The 24,018-nt window shown below is 44.3% G+C and overlaps 1 protein-coding gene across 1 annotated transcript; it reads right to left on the reverse strand.

The window, feature by feature from the left end:
• Positions 1-8,717: 8,717 nt before the first annotated feature.
• Sdr9c7 (short chain dehydrogenase/reductase family 9C member 7) lies at positions 8,718-19,754 on the reverse strand. Its single transcript, XM_076853035.1, has 4 exons — positions 19,454-19,754; positions 15,935-16,193; positions 15,239-15,402; positions 8,718-8,935 (listed from the first exon to the last, which is right to left on the reverse strand). Exons 1-4 carry the CDS (start codon positions 19,752-19,754, stop codon positions 8,718-8,720), a joined length of 942 nt encoding a protein of 313 aa, XP_076709150.1.
• Positions 19,755-24,018: the final 4,264 nt, after the last annotated feature.

The following is a 24,018-nucleotide window of genomic DNA, read 5'->3' on the forward strand; positions in this document are numbered from 1 at the left end:
TTATGAGACATTAAGAGGCAAGATCTTTAAGAGGCAATTAGGGAATCTGCCCTGGTGAATGGATTGATCCATTCTTGTGACTAATGGGTGAATGGGTTATCCTTGGAGTGGGCCTGCTATTAAATCCACTTTGGCTAGCCTCTTGCCATGTGATGCCCGGTGCCACCTCAGGACTCTGCCAGCAAGAAGTCCATCATGGGGTGCAGCCCCTCAACCTTGGACCAGAACTGTGAGCACAACTAAATCTATTTTCTATATAACTTATCCAAAACAATCTCTTCTTTATAACATCCCATCTGCGGTACCATGTTGTTAGCAACAGAAAATGGTCTAAGGAAGTGTCCAGGAACATGTGTCAGCATGAAGAGGAAATCAGAGTCAGAGAGGATAAGTTGTGGGTAGGAGCTAAAGCCTTCTCTAGTATACTCTTTTCAACTGAAAATGTCCTGCTCCTCTTTCCTACTAAACACCCCATCCCAGCAATGCCCCTCCCCAGCCTCCATAGGAATATACTTTTCACCCCTGATTGGGTCGCTGCCATCCGCATGCAACATGCTATTATGTCTCCCGCCCTCAAAACCCTTCTCTTCCAGCTACTGCCCCATTTCTCTGTTCTTCATCAGAGCAAGACGCCTTGAAGGAGCTATTTACACTCAGTCTCCAATTCTCCTCCCACCCTTTGCGGCAATGACTTTCTGAGAAGGGTAACCAAGAGAGAAGGGGACATGGAATGAAGATGAAATTATAGGAAAAGCCAAGATATGGGGTCTAGGCTGAGCAAAATGGACCCTGGGAAGGGTGGGGGGTGCCTTAGAAGGCTCCACATGACACCCCAAAGGCCATGGGGATGGGTATAAGGAAGCAGAACAGGCAAGGAAAGGAAGGCAGGAAAGAGGGTACTTTGGATCTTTTTTTTTTTTTTTTTTTTTAAGCCTCCTAATCAGTGGTGGTACCAATTGGCCACTTGTGGAGCATATGTCCCCTCATAATACACATCAGTGCCCTCTAAGCCACCCTAAGCCAGCATAAAAGAAGAAACCAAGTAATTATATCACAACATTATGTAGCATTTCCTATGGGTTATGCCCTAGTCTATGTACTTGGCTCATATTAACTCATTGAGTCTTTTCAACAATCCTATGAAACTGATAATATTATTATCTCTACTTTGCATATGAGGCACAAAGAGGTTAAATAATTTGCCCAAGGTCACACATGAAACGGCAGAGGGAGATTTAAACCCAGGAAGGCTGATTCCACATCTGCAGTTTTTAACTTTTGAAAGGCAAACACAGCTTGCTCTGCAAAAGCAGCCCCAGCACAAGTGATAAATTATCCCTCTCCCATCTAACTGCCTCTCATGAGTCTCTCCTATGACAGAAGTTTAGAGCCACCACCACTGGGCATCTGCAGCTCCTTGCCAACATTTCCTTCCTCTTCTAATTCTCGTTCAGAATCTGCTAGAAGCTTTTCAGTGGACTGAAAAGAAATAAGGTGGATTCAGGATGGACAAAGGAAATTTGGGAATGATCAAGAGAGCAATCCCCTCTCTACGTAGCATAGAAGATAAAAAGCTAATTCTCTAGCTAGCACTGTGAGTCCCCAGCTCCCTTATCTGGCTCCAGCCCTCCTTCACAAAGTTTTTTTATATATGTAATATCATGTATGCTTCACCATAGCCCTTTGGGAAAGACGTTGTTATTCCACTTTACTAGCAAAGGTACTGAATCATGAGGAATGAGGTAACTTGCCCAAGGTCACACAAAGGGGAACTACATTTTAACACAGGTATCTGAACTCCAACTCCCATTTCCCATTGCACCAACATGTTCCAGAGCTATGAACAAAGACCTGGAATGCGATGGCAAGACCTACTCAAAAATTCTCAGATGATCTGGGATGAAATAAAATTTCTTTCAACAGGACATGGGGTGATATATATATATATATATATATATATATATATATATATATATATATATATATATACTTTATAAAATTGTGCTGTGCTACACAGGGGTTACTTATTACTGAATAATTTGTACTTATATAAGGCATACACCTGGGCTGGAGTTGTGGCTCAGTGGTAGAGCACTTGACTGGCATGTGTGAGACCCTGGGTTCAATCCTCAGTACCACATATTTTAAAAAAAATCCATTGACAACTAAAAAAAAATTTTTTTAAAAAGGCATACAGCTACATACCACAGAGTACAACTAAGTAGAATTAGCCGCTGTCTTGGATGCAGATCTGTGTTCCCACCATCAAAGAGAAGAATTAGGGAAATTTTTTTTTAAATTTTATAGTGTCCTTCTCTTATTTGGAAAGTTGGTGTCATTCATCTTGGGGACCAGTACTTTGAATAAGAGGGGACTCAGATTAAGTGAAAGAAATCTAAGTCATATTTCTGTCCCACATGTGTTCCCCCACCCACTGGATGACTGCAGCAAGACTGTCTTGATGATATCAAAGGTCACTTCTCTGGCCCCTCAGCTGCTCTGCCCCACCAGACATGTAGCCAGTACCCTCACGCCTCACCTGTCCAGCTGTCTGGTCAGCAGCTTCCCAAAGGCCAAGTCACATCTCATGATTAAGTCACTCACCTCGAGTGACTCACCCATTGCCTACCTCTTACAGTACAGAAGGAAGTAGATCCCCACCCAAGGGCTTCTTCTCCTTCAGTAGAAGGACAAATTTAGATTTTTTCTTTCCTTTCCCAGCAAAATAGAGAGGAGTTGCATTTCCCTTATTATATTCAAAGCCCTCTGAAATGACTCAAAGATTAAGTCTCAATTGTGCCTTCGAAAGTTGTTTACTTGCAGTTCATTTTCAACACCTGGTTGAACCATGTCCTTGAATATTAAGTCTACACATGCACAAGTTTTTTCAGTCCTTACCCCATCTGCTCTACATCAGAAATTTCAAAACAAACATTTTGTTTGTTCTGAGTTTGACATTGACATTCTTGGTACCTGTTTGGGAGCAGAGTCACCATGTACACTGTCCTACAAAGCAGGCTGCCAGACGAGCCTCCTCCCAACACAGGCTCCACTCCCTCCTCCCTCCTCCTTTCACTTTTTTTTGGGGGGGGGGCAGATTCACTAAAGACTGAGGAACTTCCTATAGTTCATAAGGAAAGCAAGCATGTCCCCCAGGTAAGGAGGAGGACCCTAGAGCACAGAGACTCCCCTATTTTCACAAAGAAAGAGCTGGAAGAGGAAGCCAAGCCAGAAAGATTAGGGGAGGTTTCAGACAGTTCATGGAAATAGAAGCAAGCCTTTTTCTGGTCTCAGCTACTGACTAGAAAACACTGTTGCAAAGACTGGTGTGCAGCCTATTTCCTGGGATGAAATAAAGCAATGACGTGGTCAAAGAATAGGATTCTAGAACTTGAGGAACTTGTTCTGCTAGTCACCTATCTGGGCCTCTATTTCTTCCTCATTAAAACTGGAATAATCAAACCCACCTTTCTGGATTGTTGTGACGATTAAAGTGCTTAGTACAGTGTCTGGCACGCAGTGAGCACTATTCAAGTGTTTGCTATTGTAGAGTTTGCTGAACCACACACCCTGCAGGGTGGAGTCCTAACTGCCGCCTATTGGCTGTGTAATCTTGTGAATATTACTTAACCTCTCTGAGCCTTGGGGTTTCCTCCTCTATGAAATAAACTCAAGCCCTAAGATTTGTTGCAGAGATTAAATAAAATTAAATGGGGTAATTGTCACATCCACAATCCAGATGTGCAAGAGCAGTTGTGGAGAGGGCAAAGAAAATGCTCCAAAATGGCATGTGAGACTTGTGATTTATTAGGGAAAGCTTACAAGAGATCAGTGACGGCTCCAAGAAGAGTTTAGTGGCAACAGGCTGACAGAGGGCACCTCTATTCTTTGTCTAGTGGCAGCCTGCTAGACTTTCCACAGAGCCCTCTCTGTACCTGTGCCCACTCAGAGTGAGGTTTTATGTGTTAGGCTGCAGAAGAAATGACATCATCAGCATTAGCTTACCTAGTTTGCTTGTCTGACCAGCATCCCAGGATCATCTGTTCTGGTGCATATGCAAGAAATTTCTTTCTACAGATAACAGTAACTTGCCATTTCCCAGTGTGTATAAGACAGCTGGTGTCCTTTAAGATATTATGTGTCTGGACTTTCCAGCCCAGGCTTGCTCTCATTACTCTCTTAACTTGGCTAGGTTTTTGGGAAAAGAAAGGGAGTATTCAGGGACATAGTGTTTTACCATCCCCCCTTTCTTTGAGGATGATACATAATGTATGGAATACTAAACAGTGCTTGAGACTCAGTCGATGTCCATTATATGCTAATTATTAATATTATTTCTATTATTTTGATGTTATGTGTTTCTCATTATCTCTAAACTTGCCCTCTGTGCTCCTCCAGGGTAGTTTATTCCAATTCATCCCCCAGCAAAAGTGACTTTTTTTTTTTAAAGGAAAATAGACTCAAAATATATGTGTAGTGACATCAAGCATGTCAGTGGTGGTCTATAGCCAGGGTAAGAGGGAGATCAACCACAAATGGGCACAAAGGAACTTTCTGTGATGAGAGAAGTTGTGTATATTTTGCCTTGTGGTGGTGGTAAGCATCTTCATATGTCAAGACCTATCAAACTGTACACTTAAGCGGATGCATTTGTTTTTATGTAAATTTCCCTTAATATTGTTATTTGGGGTGGAGGAAGGTAAGGGGCTCAGTGATAGAGTGCTTGCCTGGCATTTGCAAGGTCCTGGGTTTTGTCCTCAGCAATGCTAATAAAAATAAGAATGAGAAGGAGAAGAAGAAAAGGTAACCAGCCTTCCTGATCATCTACTCTGCATTTTCTGTTTTCCATGGCACTTACCAGAACTTATCAGTATATACAATTATTTCATTCATTTCTTTACATGTATTGCCCAATTCTTCTCTCCACTAAAATATGAACTTTTGGGGGACAAGGCCTCTGTCTTATCCACCAGTATAACTCCAGAATCTCTAGATTCATGTCTGGCATATAAAAGGAACAAAATAATTCTTATTGACAGGCTGATTCAAGTCCATCAATAGTTATTTCTCCAAATTAAATGCTGATTTCACCCATTCTCATCATTCCCACTTTCACCCAGAGCACCATAGTCTCTTGCTTGGTTATGCAATCACCTCCTTGTGGGTCTTGTTGATTCCACCAGTGTCCTCTCAACACAGTCTCTCCAGAGCCCCCATGATACTCCTTGTAAAATTAAACCAGATTACCTTACTTCCCTGCTTTTGTAATGATTAAGAAGCTGAATGAGTGAATAAGAAAAAGAAAGGCAATTTAAATCTCTATGAAAATATAAGAGCTACAATACAACAAAGGTCATAATCCTAATACAAAATGAATAAAAATGTAACATTGGAGCAGATATGAATCTCAGTCCACAAATTCCAAAAATATCTCAACTATTAATAATGAATTGGACAGGTGCCCTCAGACCAAAATAATAATAAAAATAATAATAATAATTCTACCTGCACAGGTTACCATTTAGTAACTGCTGTCCCAGTCTGTGTGTCTCTTCTGTCTGGTGAATCTACACTGCCTTCCTGACATGCCTGGTGGGACACGCGAGTCTGCTCTGAGGTCATCCAGGGTCTCGTCTGCCTAAACACACAATGCACCTGTTGTTCCTTGAGTCCTGCCACCCTTCTAAGTGCTTTCAGAAAGTGAACGCCAGTCCCTTAAGCTTTGGAAACTCCAAAGCACCCTCTTCTCTCATTAGCCAAAGTGAATTTCCTTGACTTAGAGGAAAGGCCCTACTTCTCTGAGACATTGTACGTACCCTCAAGAAACACCACCTTTTATTTCATTCTCCAAACTCTGTAATTTCTTTAAAAACATATTAGGGTCAGGGGAAACTAAAGCTGGAGAAAGGGCAGGAAATTTATGTGTACTATCCAGTCAAACATCTCACCCTCAGTGAAGTATCAAATTGGCTACCTAGTTGGGTGGGAAAATGGGAAATTTAAAAAAAAGTGGGAGAGTGTATAAAAAAACAAAGAGTAGACTGGGGTTGTAGCTCAGAGGTAGAGCGCTTGCCTAGCATGTGTGAGGCATGGGGTTCAATCCTCACCACCACAAAAAATAAATTAATTAAAATAGAGGTATAAAAATACAATAACATTATTTTTTTAAAAAAAGGAGCAATGGAAAAATGTAAATTGGTATTTCAGAAAACTACCTAGCCAAAGTTTCTCCCTAGTAAAGCTTTTGTTGCAGATGTTGACTTTTTTTCCAACCCTCTCAATAGCATAGAAGTTTGAGTTTTACATTTTCCTGGGTACTTAGCATTGTGACTGACTCCCCAACATTTCCATTCTTTTTTTTAAATTAATTTATTTTACAGTAGAATGCATTTTGACACAGTGTACACAAATAAAGCACAACTTCTCATTCCTCTGTCTGTGCATGGTGCAGAGTTAGTCATCCAAGTAAACAGGGTAATAATGTCTGTCTCATTCTACTGTCCTCCCATCCCACCACCCTATCCTTCCGCTCACTCCCCTCTACACAACCCTAAATTCCTTCATTCTTCCCTGTCCCTCCACCCCACTATGGATCAACATCTACTTATCAGAGAAAAAATTTGGCCTTTGTTTTTTGGGGATTGACTTATTGCACTTCGCATGATATTCTCTAGTTCCATCCATTTACCTGCAAATGCCATAATTTCAGTCTTCTTTAAGGCTGAATAATATTCCATTGTGTGTATGTACCACATTTTCTATATCCATTCATCTGTTGAAGGGTACCTAGGTTGGTTCCATAGTTTAGCTATTGTGAATTGAGTTGCTGTTAACATTGATGTGGCTGCGACACTGTACCAACATTTTTATTCTGTTCCATGATTAATCTAAGCAATTCATGGCAACTTGCTCCACATCAGTTATTGGTTCACAGATGGACAAGCCTGAGCCACTTTGGGCCAGTGGGATTCAAGGAGAGCCTTGATGAGGGCTCTGGGAAGACCAGTTGCTCCATCTCAAATGCCATGGAAAAGCAAGTGTGTTCTTCCTGTAAGTTGAGGATGAGAAAGCACAGAGTTCCCATTGCCACTGGTAGTCAGTCATAGCAATGAAGGATGAAACCGGAACTGTGAGAGGCAAAGAAACAGAAAGAGCCCACCACCTCAATGCCATCATTCAGCCACTGGGTCCTGTCCTCACGCTCTATTGTTTAAGCCAGTTGAGTTGGCTTTTCTGCTACATGTTGCTCAGTACATTCCACCTGATTCCAAATTTGGTGCCAGGAATAGAAGGGTTGTGAATAATAGAGAGGAGTGGGTTGCATGGTGATCTCCCAAAGATGTGTCTACATACTAATCTCTGGAACCCATGATTATTACCCCTTATTTGGAAACAGAGTCTTTGCAGATATAATTAAGTCACACTTTATTATTTTCAAGTTCAGTCAGATGTTGAAGAGACACAAGTTGAAGACTTTTTAAAAATAAAATATCACATTTGACCTTTATTATCTGACCATTCATCAAATTTAGAAAAGGCTTTTCAATACACCTTCATATGACTCAGCAGTTAAAGGCTTTTTTAAAAAGTTTAGTTACATTACTTATTTGATGATGACGATGCTAATTTCAGAGATTGATTCTATTGTAACTAAAAATAAAAATAAATAAATCCCTGAACTGGGAATCTGAATCTGAGTTTTATCTCTGTCTTAGCACTAAGTTAGGGAACTTGGGAAATCATTTCCCCGTCTGAGCACTAGTCACCTTCCTAAGGAACCACCACTGCCTCCCAAGTGTCTCAGAATCATCTAGGTCTTTGCTATAGATATATTTCTGAGCCCTTTCCTGAGTCTTCTGGATCATATTTTCTGACATTGGAGCCCAGGAATAATTGGGTAATTATCATGTACAGCCAAGTTTGTACAGCACAATGATCCCCAGGGTCCCTATAAATATTTGTTTTCTGATTTCTGTTCTTTCTCTCACTTTCTGGTCTCTGCTACAAGACATCATGCTGAAACAAACACAAAATAGACAATAAAAAACCAAGACCATGATTTCATCATTTTCATAGCCCCCTCCCCAGCATCTTCACATACCAGTGCCTGGTATGTAGTAGGAACTCAATAAATATTTGAAGAATTAATCAATGGCTATTAAATACATGAATGTTATTTCATGTGTATCCCAACCACCTACCAATAGAGAAATTTAGAGAAAGAAAAACTATTTTAAACTTTTATAGGATACTTCCACACTTCCTGGCTGCCCTACTACACCCGTCAGTAATGGGTTATGTGGATAAGGCTAGCACAGAGTCAGAGCCCACAGGAAGGTGGCTGAGATTCCCCCATGGGTTAGATTATCCCATGGTATTTCCTGGAGGCGGTGACGGTTTGTGATTCAGCAGGAGCCAGTTTTTCCCTGCTTGATTTTTTCAGATCTAGAAAAACTTGTCTCCTGCCTGGGTGACGCATACCCTTGAAGTCATGCTGTAGGTCTCTAAAGGCCACCTCAAGTGTCTGCGGCCCCCAGTGATTGGGAAGAGGCAGTCATCTTCTGTTGGAAGTCACTGGTAGATTTGCCAGCAGTGAGTATCAACCTAGCAAGGTGTCCATAGTAGATGATTCCCCCAGGATGTCTGATATCACCGCCTGTGACCTCACAGCCCTTTATCCCACCCCTCCTTTAGGCCACCTTCTGAGCCTCCCCAGCTCAAACACTGTCTGCTGGCCTTGGAAAGTACCGGCTCAGGATGAAATCTGTCACAGGGGTGGGGAACTTAGCCAGGGGGAGGTAGAGGAGTTTGGCATCCAGGCCGGGGTTGTAGCGGATGCGGGGGCTCCGGGAAACGATGGCGTGCTCCATGCTGTTGGTGACATCCTTGATTCTTGGCTCTGCCAGCTGCATCATGTTTTTCAACTTGTTGGTATCTGTTTGAGGGGTAGGGGGGGTGGCAATGAAAGGTTCTGTTATTCTTCATGAAAGATGAAAGTTTCTGTTATTTTTCTGAATTCTGTTCAAGCTCCCTTTGCATCAGATCCCTGGCCTAACATTTCAGGCAGGTTTTCACACACACATTTATAAGATCATTACAATTCCTCTTATTTGTCTTCCTCAATTTTACAGTTGTGCATTGAATTCTAGTGACTGCAATGAGAAGAGCTGTTCCAGTTCTTTATATGACTGTGCCACTTAGAGTCGTATGAACTTGAACTTAAATTTTCATTATCTGTAAAACTGGGATAATGCTATCTGCCTTGGAGAATAGCAAAGATGATTGATTAGTAGCAGGCTACGCGATGGGGTAGTGGGATTCCTAGGCTTTTTTCATTTTTTTCTCTTCACTTTCTAGAGTTTCCACATTTTCTACAAGAGCATGCAGGGGGAAAAAATGTTGTTAAAAATAGTAAACCAGCTGGGCAAGGTGGACAGTGGGAGGTGATACGAAGCACATCCTTCCATTGTCCTCTCAAATATTTATTAGCTCTTGTTTTGTGTGGGCACCTGCTAGGCATGGAGTGGAAAGGGAGACACAGGTTCCCATCTAGCCCATCACTCTCCTAGATGGTGGGGAAGAACATGGGCTTTGGATCTGGGCACCTGGGGGAAAAGTTTTTCTTCCTGAGAGAATTAAGCAAGAGAGTTTATAAAAGAGCAAGGTTCAAACTTTGGCATTTTGGCCACAACAGTTGAATTTCTGACCCCTATTCTTTGCTAGGGACAGGTCCTAGTGTTCATATAGACTCCCTAAGAAGTAGGGGAGGGGGCTAAAATGGGAATTTTGGGGGAGGGTATTGGGGATTGAATTCAGGGGTACTGAACCATCGAGCCACATCCCCAGCCCTATTTTGCATTTTATTTAGAGAGAGGGTCCCCCTGAGTTGCTCAGTGTCTTGCTTTTGCTGAGGCTGGCTTATGAACTCGCTATTCTCCTGCTTCAGCCACCTGAGCCTATGGAATTACAGGTGTGCATCACTGTGCCCAGCTAAAATGGGAATTTTTGATGTCCTCCCCAGCAAAGTTCAGAAGAGAAAAGACATTAGGTCCTTGGCTATCCCCAGCAGCAGCAGTGGTAACCACGCTTGGCTGAGGCTCAGCTTCAGGCCTGTTAGCACAAGAACCGTGATCTCTATTTCTGTACTTGTCCCTGTGATTCTAGCAGGAATGTGCTCCTGACAGTTGCTATCAACAAGCCATCCATATAATTCTACTCTGGATATCATTAAGAACAACTCCAAGAGCTGTGAGCATTATCATTCACATGTAATTCCAGATACTTGAGAGGCTGAGGCAGGAGGATCACAAGTTTGAGGTCAGCCTGAGTAATTTAGTGAAACCCTGTCTCAAAATTTTAAGGACTGGGGATTAGCTCAGTAGTAGAGCACTCGCCTAGCATACAGCAGGCCCTGGATTCAATCACCAGTACCATGCACACATGCACGCATGTGCACATGCACACACACACACACACACACATACAAGAAATCTGAGGCATGTCTTGGAGTTCATAAGCTAGGGGCCTGTTTGGTTAGCCACAGCAAGTGGTTATCATTTGTCTAATGCAGCACTGCATGACCACTCTTGAATATCTCTTGTGTCTTACTGTTGTCCCCCCACTTCTCATAACCACCATGATGTGTGACTTCATGTCTTCATGCCACACCTAGCTCAAAGCTATTTGAAAGGATAAGATTCACACTCCTCAGTGTAACCACCAAAATAGTCTTTTAGGCTCTGATCCTTAATCTATCCCTGTCCCAGTCCCCTACACACTTCACTTTTGCCAGACTAGTAATCATAACAATGCCTAAGGTCTGTTGAGCTCATTCTATAACTGAGAGGAGTACTTTACATTTTTGTTTAGTTCTATAGTTTTTGAAGGAGGAATTATTATACTTTTTTAAATGAATAAGCTGAAGTTTAGAGAGTTGTGTAACATGATCAGAAAGACTGCTGGAGTCCAAATTTGGAATCACACTGCCTGCAAAGGCATAAGATGCTATCTATGTCACAGCATGTCTCCAGATGTCGTGCCTCCAGATGTTGCTCATGCTTCTCTGTGGGAAACATTTGCTGTCTCTTTCCCTTTTATGAACTCCTGTTCATCCTTCAAAACTCTCTAAGGCATCCATTGTTTCTTCTTTGAGGCTTTTGTGACAGAGGAATTAAGTCTCTGTTCTGTTAACCGTTGCTTCGCTTGCATGCCCACTATTGATTCTCTGCATGGTGTTGTATTTGCTTTTGGATCTCCCCTGCTGGATTCTCAGAGGCCCATCTCATCCCTGTAATCACTAGGTAACTGAGGTGAAAATTGAGAGTATAACCACCTGGGAAAATGTTTATCTAAAAGTGGTTGACACCTGCCTGAAAATTTTCCTCTGAAATCATGGGGTGGACTACAAATGAATCAGCCTATGGATTTCATAAGCCCTCTCCTTATTATTCTTCAGCATAACAATACCATCTTTGTGACAAGTAGCTTTCAGAGGACATTTGCTTTCCTGCAGATTCCTTCATGGACAGCGCTAGAGACTCTGCAGTCCTTGCCTGCACTGAGGACTTATTTAGGAAGTGACTTAATGTACTTTCCAGACTCTGGCTGAATCTATGCTTCGCCCAGCTTCACAGCAGCCCATGAATGACTTGGACCACTCTCTGCCAAGGGAGTTTTAGGGGGAATCACACAGAGAATTTACAGTATATCCCCTCCCCCACTAACATCCAGTTCTTTTGTTCCCAACAGCTGCAGACTTCCCTTTGGGGATCCATGATTCCCTGGCTCTTGAGTCTTAGGTCTAGGTAGAGCACATGATCCAGCCTGAGCCAGTAGGACTTTCACATTTCCCTGGGCATGGAGATTAATTCGAGGTTGAGAACGTTCTGCAGTTTCCTCTGATCCAGCCATCCAGATTAGAATGAACTTTAGGATTTTCAGGGAATCTTCTAGAAAGAACTGTCCCCTATTCTCAGTAGACCTCACTTTGGAAGGAGGTGAGGAGATGCTGTAACCATGAGGTTTCCAAAGCAAAGAGAGTTTGTGAGTCTAGAGTCACAATACAAACAAGAAGAACCAAGTAGTAGGGTGAAACCAAGGCCTAACAGTATCACTTTGGAGCTGGATTGGGTTGTGCCTGGAGTCAGTTTTGTTTAACTTTTTAGTCATGTGGGTCAAGGGATTCTTTTCTGCTTCAATAAGTTTGGTTGGATTTTCTGTCACTTGGAACTGAGGAAGTCCTAACTGATGTAAATCCTTGGGACATTTTTTTTTTCCTCCTCGCAGAATTCTAATATGTCCAGAACCAAAAGATTCTTTTCTTTAAGGAACACTTCTCCAAAGATCTCTTCACTGAGTCTTCCCTAAATCAACAGGTAAATGATATCCCCATCTACCAGGTTCTTCAACATAATCCTAGCACTCCTCCTTGAGGATTCCCTCTTGCTCTTCCCCAGTAACCGCTAGTCTAATATACACCTGGCATCCAGCAACTTCTTTCTACATCCTCTACCTCCTCTCTAGTCCAAACCACCATCTTGTCTACCTGGAACACTGCAGCAATCAGAGTGGTCTTTCCCAGCTATAGATCAGATCACATCTTTATTTCTCAGTGTGCTTTAATGCTCTACTTTATCTTGTGCCCTTCAGCTAGCCCTCACTGCTCCCTACCTGCTGGCTTCCTTAAAGTCCCTCCAAAGGAATGTCCTGCCTCTGAGCTCTCCTGCAAAAATCTCCCTTCTCAGCTCCTTTTCCACTTTCCAGCAATGCCTAACTCTAATTTTTTTTCCTCAAGGTCAACTTAGAGAAGATCTCCCCATGCCATAATCTGAACTGGGGTTCCAACTCCCAACCCTGTTCTTCTTTCATAGCCTTGCTTTCTCTTCAATTGCTCTTAACCACAATTTTTCATGAAATGTATGTGCTTTTACTAACATTTGTCTCCCCTACTGGGTCTAAAGCTACCGGCAGTAAGGGGAAAGCACACTGCTTTGTCCATTCCAACTCCTAGTTCCACACAGTGCTTGGCACATGGCAGCCTTGCTCTGAAAGGTATATTAAGTGAAGAAATCGCTTTCTTGGTTCTTGTTTCTTAGCTTTTAATTCTGTTAATGTGTGATGTCCAGGACAGCATGTCACTAAAATAAACCTTTCTGCAGACCTGCAATGGGTTTCATTGCATGATTACAGTTAGCCCATTGCTATAGTTTCAATCTGGAATGTCCCCCAAAAGCCCATGAGTCAAAGGCTTAGTCCTTAGCTTAGGAGGTTGTGGAACTAAGAGGTGGGTCCTATTGGGAGGTCATTGGGGGCATGACCTCAAAGGAGACTGTGGGACCCAAGTCTCTTCTTCTTCCTCTTTTTTGCTTCCACAAGGTGAGTTGTTTTGCTTTGCTATATGCTTCCTCCATGATGTACTGCCATAGGCCCAAAGCAACAATGGAGCCAACTTGACTGTGAACTCAAACTACTAACACTGTAAGCCAAAATAAACCTTTTCTTTTTATAAGTTGATTGTCTCAGGTGTTTATTATAGTAACAGAAAGCTAACTAACACATCCACGAAATTTGGATTATAATTTTGGATTATTATAATTTAAGAATCTCTTTACAGTATAAGAACTTATATCTTGTAGATACCACTGTAATCAAATAAAGGAAATCACACTTAGTCTAAGGAAAGATAATAAAAACCACCACAAACTTTTAAATCAAATTTTTTTTTACCAAGCACTAGAAACTACTCTATAAGTGTGTGTGTGTGTGTGTGTGTACATATATATGTATATATACATATATATTAAATGAGAATATGTACATTCTCATAAGTCATTGCAGATGAGAAAATTAAGAAATTAAGTAACTTGTCCAAGGCCCGCATCTGCAAAATCTACATCCATGCCGGCTAGTTCTTAACTGCAACAGAAAATTGCCTCTTGGGACTATACATGGAAGTAAGGTAAAAGAGAAAAAGAAAAATCTGGGTTAGGGAAACATGAGACAAGACCATTGAGGCCTAGAGGGAGCAGGAACTGGACTGGGTGCATGGCTGCTTCAGTCTGGACCCAGGGACGATTCCTAAGACAGCACAGAGCCAGCCCTACCCTCTTGGCTGGTGGCATCATCAGAGAGAAAACTGGAGAAGGGAGATGACTGCCAAGGAGGTGTCAGCTATTTGCACCAGGCCAGTTGCTACTGACAAAGGTTGCCCCACCCAAGGGCAGCTACAGAGGGGAGCCTGGGGCCTGCTCTCTCTCCGGGCCCTGGGACTTGTGAAATGGAGAGACCTAGGAAATCAGTGAATCCCACTCTCCTGAAACCAGCTGGTTCAGCTTTGAGATCAGATTCTCTGAGTAAATGTGGGGCACTCTGGTCCTCAAAATGACACATCAATAGTCCTTTTGGCCCATTCTCCCTCCACTGCACGTTCCCCAAAGCCTGAGGCTCCATTCATCCCCAAACTGGACAAGCTGCACAATGTTAGGCAGGATGGTAAAGAGCTGAGACCTCCTCCTTCACTCTCCCAAGCACCTAAGGTTCACAGGAGATCCCTAGCTCAGGAAGATAAGAAAGTTTCCTAGAGACCCTCCCTTCTAAATACCCATGTGCTCATTTTCCTGTTTCTTTTTTAAAATATTTATTCTTAAGTTTTAGGTGGACACAATGTATTTATTTTACATTTATGTGGTGCTGAGAATGGAGCTCAGTGCCTAGTGCATGCTAGGCTCTACCACTGAGCCACAACCCCAGCCCATCATTTTCCTCTTTCTATAACAAGTGCCTGGTGTAAGACACTTCACACGTATTAATCCTCACAGCAACCCTGTGAAGTAGGCTCTACCATTAGCTCCATTTTCCAGATGAGAAAACTGAAGTACAGAGAGACTAATGAATTTGTCCAAAGCCTCCCAGCTAGTAAGGGAGCAGAGCCAGGACTCTGACCCGGGCAGCCATGCTCTTGATCACTGCTCTATATTTATCTCAGTCCATTTTCACCTGATTCAACCTGCTCAGTGATATTCAAGGGCAAGTGCCAGGAGTAGGCAGCATCTCTCCTGACTCCCCCATGAATCTGCCATTTGGTCTCTATTCTCAAACCCCAGCTCTGCTGCTAGTTGTATGGCCTCAAGCCCTGAGTCCTTCTGAGCTTCCTTCCCATCATCAGTAAACTGAAAGCCAGTCAGCAACCCCAAAATTTCCCTTCCCCTCTCTGAGACCCCACTCCCAAGGGGGAACTCACAGATGCAGAAGTATTCTTCTCCGTAGCTATCCCGGGTCTCTGGAGGAAGCCGTTCCCACAGCTTTTGCATGCGTGTCTCTAAACCCTCCTTTCCCAGAATGGATGTCCGGTAGTTCCCTGGCTCAATGATGCTGACCTTCACCCCAAAGTAGTGGAGTTCCCGCCTGGGAAATTAGAGTTGCATTTGCTCTGGGCCTCATGATGACAGTCATTAGGGAGATTCACCTGTGGAAGGACCTGTCTTACCAGGAACCTGGAGGTCCCCCAACTCCTGTGCAGCTGGCCCAGATACTCACTGCCTTCATGCAAATAACCCTTTCCTAAACTGGTTCAGCAGTCTCTGGGCACTTTGCATAAGGCAAACCCCATAGTGAAGAAGTCAATGGAGGATCTAGGCCAAGATCTTGCCTTCACCAGGTCCTTCCCACTCTCAGCCCCATGCTCAGCACCATACCTGATGAAAGGGAGGTGGTCTATACAAGGCTTGCATCCTTCTTTAAGGATTTATCTCCATTCACCTCTTCTCCTCATCCCTTCTTCTCTTGATCTTTGGAGAAGATCTAGCCTCCCTCTTGCTACTGCTTTAGCTCCCTTGTTCCAGAACTGCCCCGCCCCCATGCTGTCACCCCAGCCCCCTCTTCCTGAATTAAAACACCCAAGATCCCCACCCAGGTGGTGTTATCAGGGCCCAGTCACCTGATGCTGTCAGAGAAGGCCTCAACACCAAACTTGGAGACACAGTAACCACCACCAATGACTGCCACACGACCACCAGAGCTAGACATGTTGACCACCCTGCCTCGGGCTTTCTTGACCATAGGCAGCATGTGGAGGGTCACGTCGATCAGTCCCACCAGGTTCACATTGATCACCTTCACAAAGTCTTCCTTGGTCAGCCATTCGTTGGGACCACTGGGCAGGCCCACACCAGCATTATTCACCAGCGCCCAGAGGCCTAAGGATGAGAGGAGAGAGAAAGAACCACACAGAAATCAGTGTCTCTGGGAAAGCACCAGGGACCATTACCCACCTGCTCAGGGCTACCTTTTGGCCGAGTAGGTGTATAAGACACAAGATGGCATGGTTTGGAGCAGGGGTGGGGAGTTACAACAGCCAGAAAAATCATATGCCTTTTACAGACTCATTTCCCTTGAAGGGGCACTTTTTTTCTGATTAACATAGTCTGTCAACTGGCTCTGTACCAGTCACAACCCAGGCTGCATGTGGCTAATAGCACTGAAGCTATTAGCTCAAAGATAGGAGATACCATTTTCCTACCAATGAATTCAAGTCTGAATTCCATTGTCAATCAGGCTTCCTTTCTCTATTCACCTAAGTGTAAGAAACCAACTCCATTTCACCTATTACCAAAATCAATTCATTTATTCATTCATTCATCCTTCACACATCTATTCATTCCTACACATCTACTCTGTGCCACTTAAAAGGTGAAGGAGACGGAAACTGAACAAGACAAGGTCTTGCCCCTCAAGATGGCAATAAATGCTAAAGAAAAAAGTCAAACAAGGCAGACCAGAGAGAAAAATGTCATATTTATAAGTGTATAAAACACTTGAATAAAATACTCATGAGAAATGTGAAAAGGGCTCTCTTTATATTGGGTTGCACATGAATGGAGAAAAATAATGGTAAGTTATTTAGGCCCAACTCTGTAGGGCCTCAGGACTGGAGAACCTCAAGATCTAGGCCTGCTTCTAACTCCAGACCTTGGACAGACAGCTTCCTGTCTGGGCCTCAAGTTCTTCGTCAGACTTCAGTAGGGAGATTGTTCCCAGTCAGTCCCAAAAGCCTGGTGGGGGAGGGAGCTGTAGGAGAAGCACTCCTTGGAGTTTTTTAGTAGAATTCCACTAGGGGAGCATAATGCTAAAATCACACTGAAAAAGCCCCTCAATGACCTTCAAGGGCTCCTTCTGGCTCTTTCACCCAAGGATCCAGGGAACCTCACTCCCTGGCTCCTTCCTTTTCCCACCCCCATTATACCCCAACCTTGACCAATACCTCAAGGTACTCTGCCAGCATAGTCACTCGCTCCTGAGGGCAGATCTGAATGTGAACATCAATCCTGGCCACCTTCCCCCCAGGTCTCCACCTAAGCCACACCCCCATTCTCCTGTTTTCTTGCCATTTGAGAAACTAAAGGAGATTAACTGATTGGCAGGGTTTGGAATCTTTTCAGCTGGGGGAGACTCTGGCCTTACAGAGGAGAAAATGAGGTTGCTGAGACCCACAGACCATAAAACCCCAGTGGTCTCTGCCTGTGGAAAAGGGACACACAGCACTACTACCTCTGATTGTCCTGGTAAATGTCTCCAGCAGAGGATGCATTACCTGTTGGGGAACCAGGACAACCTTATTTTTATCTATCTATCTATCTATCTTGGGCTGGGGTTGTGGCTCAGTGGTAGAGCACTCACCTAGCACATGCAAGGCCCTGGGTTTGATTCTCAGCACCACATAAAAATAAATAAATAAAATAAAGATATTGTGTCCAATTACAACTAAAAAAATAATTTTTTTTTTTTTAAAAAAAGAGTAACCAGAGAATAGTCAGAGTAGGGCTAACAGCTTTAGAACTGTGCCAATTTCATATTCAGGGACACTCAGGGGCAATGAGAAAGCATGTAAGAATTGTCTCCCCTCCCCCACCCCAGTACTCCGTGCTTCTTAGAGTAAGAATGTTGCATAGGCAGAATAATCATCCCCCAAGTATTAGGATTAGGTTCCTAATCCCAGGAACCTGTGACACATGGGGTTACATGGGAAAGGAGAATCGAGGTTGCAGATGGAATTGAGGTAGCTAATCAACTGACCTTAATGGGAAGATTATCCCAGGTTTGCCTGATAAGCCCAAGAGAATCACAAGAGTCCTTCTAAGAAAAAGAAAGCAGAAGCCAGAGAACTAGAGAGATGGAAAAAGGGTGAAGGACGCAGGCCAACTTTGCTGGCCTTGAAGATGGAGGAAGCAGCCGTGTGCTAAGGAATGCAGGCACTCTCTAGAAGCTGGGTAAAGCAAGGAAATGGATCTCTCCTGCCCCCAGAGGTAGCATAGTTCTGCTGAGCCCTTGAATGTAACCTAGTGAGTCCCATTTTGGACTTGTTTCCTCCAGAGTTACAAGATAATAAACGCGTGTTTTTAAGCCATTGTGTTTGTGTGAATTTGTTATAGCAGCAATAGGAGACTAATACAGCCACTGAGTCATGAACGTAAGTGGCTTGAGGTGGAATGTAAGGAGCTGGCCAAGGAAGCCTGGCAGAGAGAGAGGCTCACCCTTGCTAAGGATGTGTAGTAAGTAAGAGACAAAAAAGTTCTTTTCCCAGGAAACTAGCACAGGAAACAATTAATAAACAAGAAAAATAAGTATTGCATTGTGTTGGATGGCAATAAATGCTAAAGAAAAAAGTAAAACAAGGAGCTACTGTTTGGCTCCTCCTGGGTTCCAGGATTCTGTTGCTCCCACCTAGACTGAGGCTCTAGACTCTTTCCTTGGGAGTGAGGACTTCCTCTAGGCTTCTGTTTCTATATAGAACAATCCTGATCCTCCCTATCCTGTACTCACAACCTATGTACTGGAAGTTCACTGGGCAGGTCCCCCCATATTCTTGGTCCAGCCCCAGCTCACAGCCTCCTTTCTCAATGCAAGTAGCCACTCAGATGTAAGCACCAACATCCATGGTGAGGTAAGGAAGAGATCTGCCTCCCCACTGCCTGACACAGTTAACCACAGAGAATGCCCCGACTCACGACATCCAACCTCCTGTCCCCTTCCTTGCCTCTGCCCCTAGCCTGAGCACTACACGAAATATGCTTGAATTCCTATAGGAGATGGTAGAACTACTGACATTTCCAAGAGACACTTCCATCTTGAGAGGTTTGGATATACAGAACACATTTTTCCTCCCTCGCTTCCTGTCATAACCTCTGCCCTGGCCCTGAGTTTCTGGGAGAGAACCCTTTCTTGGGAAATCACCTCTTCATGTGAACAGGACAAACCATGCAGTGCTTTCCAACCTGACAGAGCCAGAGCTCCCAGTCCCAGTTCCCTGCTCATTCCCTACATCAACTCTCCCACCCGCTTTGGATATCAGTGTCCCTAATACTGTCAGATGATGAGGAAGCAGGGAGGGAGGAGGGGGAGACAGAGAGATGCAGAAATAGCATAAACTAAGAAAGCCAAAGAATGCTGTTTGCCCCACCTTGCTCGCCCACTTGGTCCCTCACCCACTGGGCTGCTGCTTTGATGCTCTCAGTCTTGGTGACATCCAGTAGGATGGTCTGCAGTTGGTAGGAGGTATCCTGTTGAAGTTTCTGGGCTCCCTCCTCAGTGAGGCAAGCAGCCAGCACTCGCATACCCCGATCAACCAGCTGTTTGGCCAACAGGTTCCCAAAGCCCGAGTCACAGCCGGTGATGAAGACATACTTCTCTGAGAGGTTGCGAACAAGATTGCAATTCTTGAACCAGCGATACATAAAAGAGAGGTCCATGAGTGCTGCCATTGAGCAGTGGGGAGCTGATGGCAAAGAAGATCAGGGCTCAGGAAACAGCAGGAGAGGTTGGTTCTTAGGTCCCTGGTGACAGTCTGCTGGAACCCACAGGTAAGGAGAACTTCTACTACTTGCAACAGATGCAGGGCCCTGCCTAAGATACTCTGTCATCTTTATAGGTGGATACATCACCATCAATTAGCCAAGATGCAAGAAATTCAAGTCCAACCTGAAGCATGTCACCTCTGACAGCTCTGGTGATTACCTCCCTCTCTCCCCGTGCCCTGATGGGTGAAGGTGCCAAAAATGGGAAAGTCCCCCAATGGCAATGTGGGTGCCATGAAGAAGTTCACCTGGATGGCATGAGAGGGCAAATAAGAAAGGAAGACTCAGCCTAGGGACCCCTTCCCTGGAAAAGCCCCACCCCAGCTCCCCCTCTAGCCTAGGGATCAAAATCATTTGTCATGAGTACAGGCATGTGTATAAATTTAACTTTTATTGTCAGGGAAAGCATTAAGATGAATTCATGAATTCAAAATAAAATTGGGCTATGCCCTCCAAACCCCAAGAGAAATTGAAGCCCAGATCATCAACTCTTTGGAGATCTTAAGTGAGTCTCCATTATCAGAGATGATGAAAAACAAAGGGTTTTCCCAGGTTGTGTGCCTCCATTGTCCTGAGGCCAGAGGAAGCTGGGCCCTCCTACTGCAGGGATGTGGATATGAGGCCCCACCTACCAGAAAGCAGAAAGACCTGAGATACTCAGGGCCTGGCTTGTGGAGTGATACTCATGTCATCAGCAAGGAGTCCCCACTGCCTTCCAAACCATTTCAGAATTCCACCTACCCCTACCAATGAAGGGAGACAAAGACAGAGGGCATAGAGCTCCCTAACCAGGAAGGTATCTTTCGTTCACCCTCAGGACTTTATTTCAATACTCTAGGTGGTCTGATGAAGCACGAAAACTGAAGGTGGGGTGACAGTGGAAGGGAACTCTGAAGCCAGGAGACACAGTGGTAATTGAATGGAAGTTAGGAGTCAGAGCGATTTGAAGGTAGGGGGCCTTGACAAGTAGAACCACAGGTGGCAAGAGAAGCCAGTAGTCGAGAGTTGGGCATGGACAGGAAGGCGGCGAAGGGATCATTTTGATCCAAGCATCACTGAGCCTGAGGTTCAGGCAGATGATGGAAATGCATGGTGAGTTCACAGGGCAGCTGTGGAAAGGGTTGGGCAGAGTCCTTGGCTCTGAGAGGCAAGAGGCACAGGAGGAGGAGAGGACTATTCCATAGGGGGCTCAAGACTTGGAGAATAACAGGATTAGGACTTGGAGGGGAAGGAGAAATTCTAGGCAATGGGGCAGAAAGCTCACAGAAAGGTAGGAGGGAAGCTGGTAAAGCAAAGGAATAAGGAAACCAGGTAGGTGTGAGTAGTGAGGGGGCCACACCCAGGATTGCATAAGAAGCAAGGACAGAAAGATGCTGGAGCCCAGGGTGGTTTCTTGGCTCAACCTCCAGGGTCACCTTTCATTGGGATGATCCTGGTCACAGTTCACACCTTTCCTGTTCCAAGAGTCTGACACAGAAATAAACTACAAGTTCCCGAGAAGGAAAGGAACTCAGGTTTTAGCTCTATGTTGCACTATGTACCAAATCTGGCCAGCCCCCAAAGCAGATAAAGCAGATGTCTCATCTTGGTTATTCTGAACTGAGGATGATGGGAGTACGTGTGGAGTTAGATCACAAACCCATCTCTGAAAAGCAGACCCAAAGCATATAGATGATGGAGAAGGGAGTGGTGGCAGGCAAACCTGACTTACTTCATACCTTCCCCACAGTACAGCGGATCTGGAAAGCATCCCCCAGTCACTTTTTGCCCAGTTATGGCTGGGAAGTCTTAGATAATATCCCCCAAGGACAGTGGGCTTCCCTGTTTTTGAAGATGCAGGTGAGATCTGGGTGTTGGCTCTGGCCTTGGAGAAGGATAACGCAGAACTGGCCCAAAGCAGGCCTGGGTCTGATCCAGTCATTTCCTGGAACTTTCTTCCTGCTAACTGCTGGCTAAGGCAGTATTCTGCTGGGTTTAAACTGAAAAGGCAGGCACTGGAAGCAGACGGTGTGAGGGCTGGGGGACCACATGCTAGGATGTGAATGCTTCCCACTCCCAGATGACAGGGGACCCTGATGAGCTGCCACCTGAGGCCCAGAGAGAGTCTTGTGGTTACCCTTCCACCCACTCCATTCCCATAAGGAGAAAAGCCCGTACCTCCTCCAGCTCATTTTCACCTGGGTGTACAATGTGTGTACACACTAGGAGGTGGGCTCAAGGAAGAGCAGGCAAGGACGGAACCCTGCCCATGATGCTCATGCCTCCTCAAAATGTATTTTACAGGGCTGGGGTTGTGGCTCAGTGGCAGAGCACTTGCCTTGCACATGTGAGTTACTGAGTTCGATCCTCAGCACCACATAAAAATAAATAAACAAAATAAAGATAATTGTGTCCATGTATAACTAAAAAAAATTTTTTTAAATGTGTATTCCTCAGTGTGTACAGTGGGCCACGAGCCTCAGAGCCTTGAATGACTGCTCAGAGAAATAGGAAGCCAACATATGCAGTCAGATCTCCATTTCTCGACTGCAAGAGGTGATTCATTCTTCATAAAATTCCCAGAGTCCTGACTAATGTTCCAGGAAAAACTTGGAGCAGAAGTTAGGAGGGGAGGTTGACCTATGATCCTAGAGACTTGAGCTTATCCTTCCCATCACTCTATTTTCCACTTCATGACACATCACCTTCACCCAGCACCCCAACTAGACACTTCCAAGCACCCAAGTCTTGGTTTCATAGACCTTGACCAACCTTGGAGAGTTCCAGAAGACCATGGCTTCCACCAGGCAGGTGGGCATGCAGTTTAAGGTGAGGTAAGGGAGCTTGGTGCCACAGTCAGGTGAGTACTAGGTGTATATGGTAGTGGTGGGGGAAACAAGTGGTCAGTACATACTCCATTCAGTCTGTCACCAAGGACAGATTCAATCTGCTTTTTGTCAAATGTTTTCAAATATGTTGAGGTCTGCTTAGGATGATAAAGGGTACTGAATGTACTTGCATATCCCTTTAGTTCCACATAGATCTCTAAATTAGTAGGAAAGTTTCTAAGAATTACTGGCTCCACAATGATATGCCCCAGACCTAAATCTATCCATGTTTCCCAAGGAATGACCCAAAACTTACCCTAGGAACAACTGTTCCACACTCAGACACATCTGGCTGTCATTCTGGGAATATCTTTGTTGCACAAATTGAAGGTCTCTGCCAACAAAACTATGAACATGAAAATCAGCTATCTTCAAACCTAACTATCTGGCCATGAGTCTACCATGTCTTCCCTCTCTAGCTTTAGTTTATTCTTCAAAATGTTGAGGGTTTAGATGAGATAGTGCCCCCAATTATAATAAGCTTTTATTAGGTGACCAGCTGGCCACAGCACTATAGGATGGGGTTAAACAGCCTTACTTTGTGGGTGAGTCAGAACATGAATGATTGACCTTAAGGGTGGAGGTGCAAATGATGAACCCAAGTTTCCAGATAAGAGTCTGCTTCTGTCCCCACTGTGTACAGTTCAATCACAAGATACAAGAAACTTCTCACCATAGATTCTCCCTGACCTTTGGGCTAGTCCTGTCCCATGCCTCCTGTAAGAACCCCACAAGCCTCACAGTGTTGGTTTTGTTAGTCTTGCAGAAGCCTGGCTCAGTAATAGCCAATTTTACCCAAAAAAGGAAAGTTCCCTGTTGCAAGACAGAAAAGCAAATGGCAAGGACTTCAGAGAACTTGGAAGGTGTGTCAGTTAGGTTTTCATTGCTGTGACTAAAATTCATGACAAGAACAACTTACTTAGAGGAGGAAAAGTTTATTTGGGCTCATAGTTTCAGAGGTTCAGTCCATTGTGGGCTGACTCCATTGCTCTGGGCCTGAGATGAAGCAGAACGTCATAGTGGAAGGGCATGGCAGACAAGTTCCTCTCCCCTCATGGCAGTCAGGAAGTAGAGAAAGTGGGGAAGATGAATCCTTCCAGGGCAAACTCCCAGTGACCCGCCTCCTCCAGTCATGCCCCACCTGCCTACAGTTACCACCCAGTTAGTCCATTCAAACTAGGATGGGTGATTATGTGCAGCTCTCCTAATCAAATCATTTCATCTCTGAATATTCCTTCAATAACACAAAAGATTTTAGGGAATATCTCATATCCCAACCATAACATTTCATCCCTAGACCCCAA

Source organism: Callospermophilus lateralis, chromosome 4, assembly GCF_048772815.1.
Source record: "Callospermophilus lateralis isolate mCalLat2 chromosome 4, mCalLat2.hap1, whole genome shotgun sequence".
Taxonomy (NCBI): Eukaryota; Metazoa; Chordata; class Mammalia; order Rodentia; family Sciuridae; genus Callospermophilus; species Callospermophilus lateralis.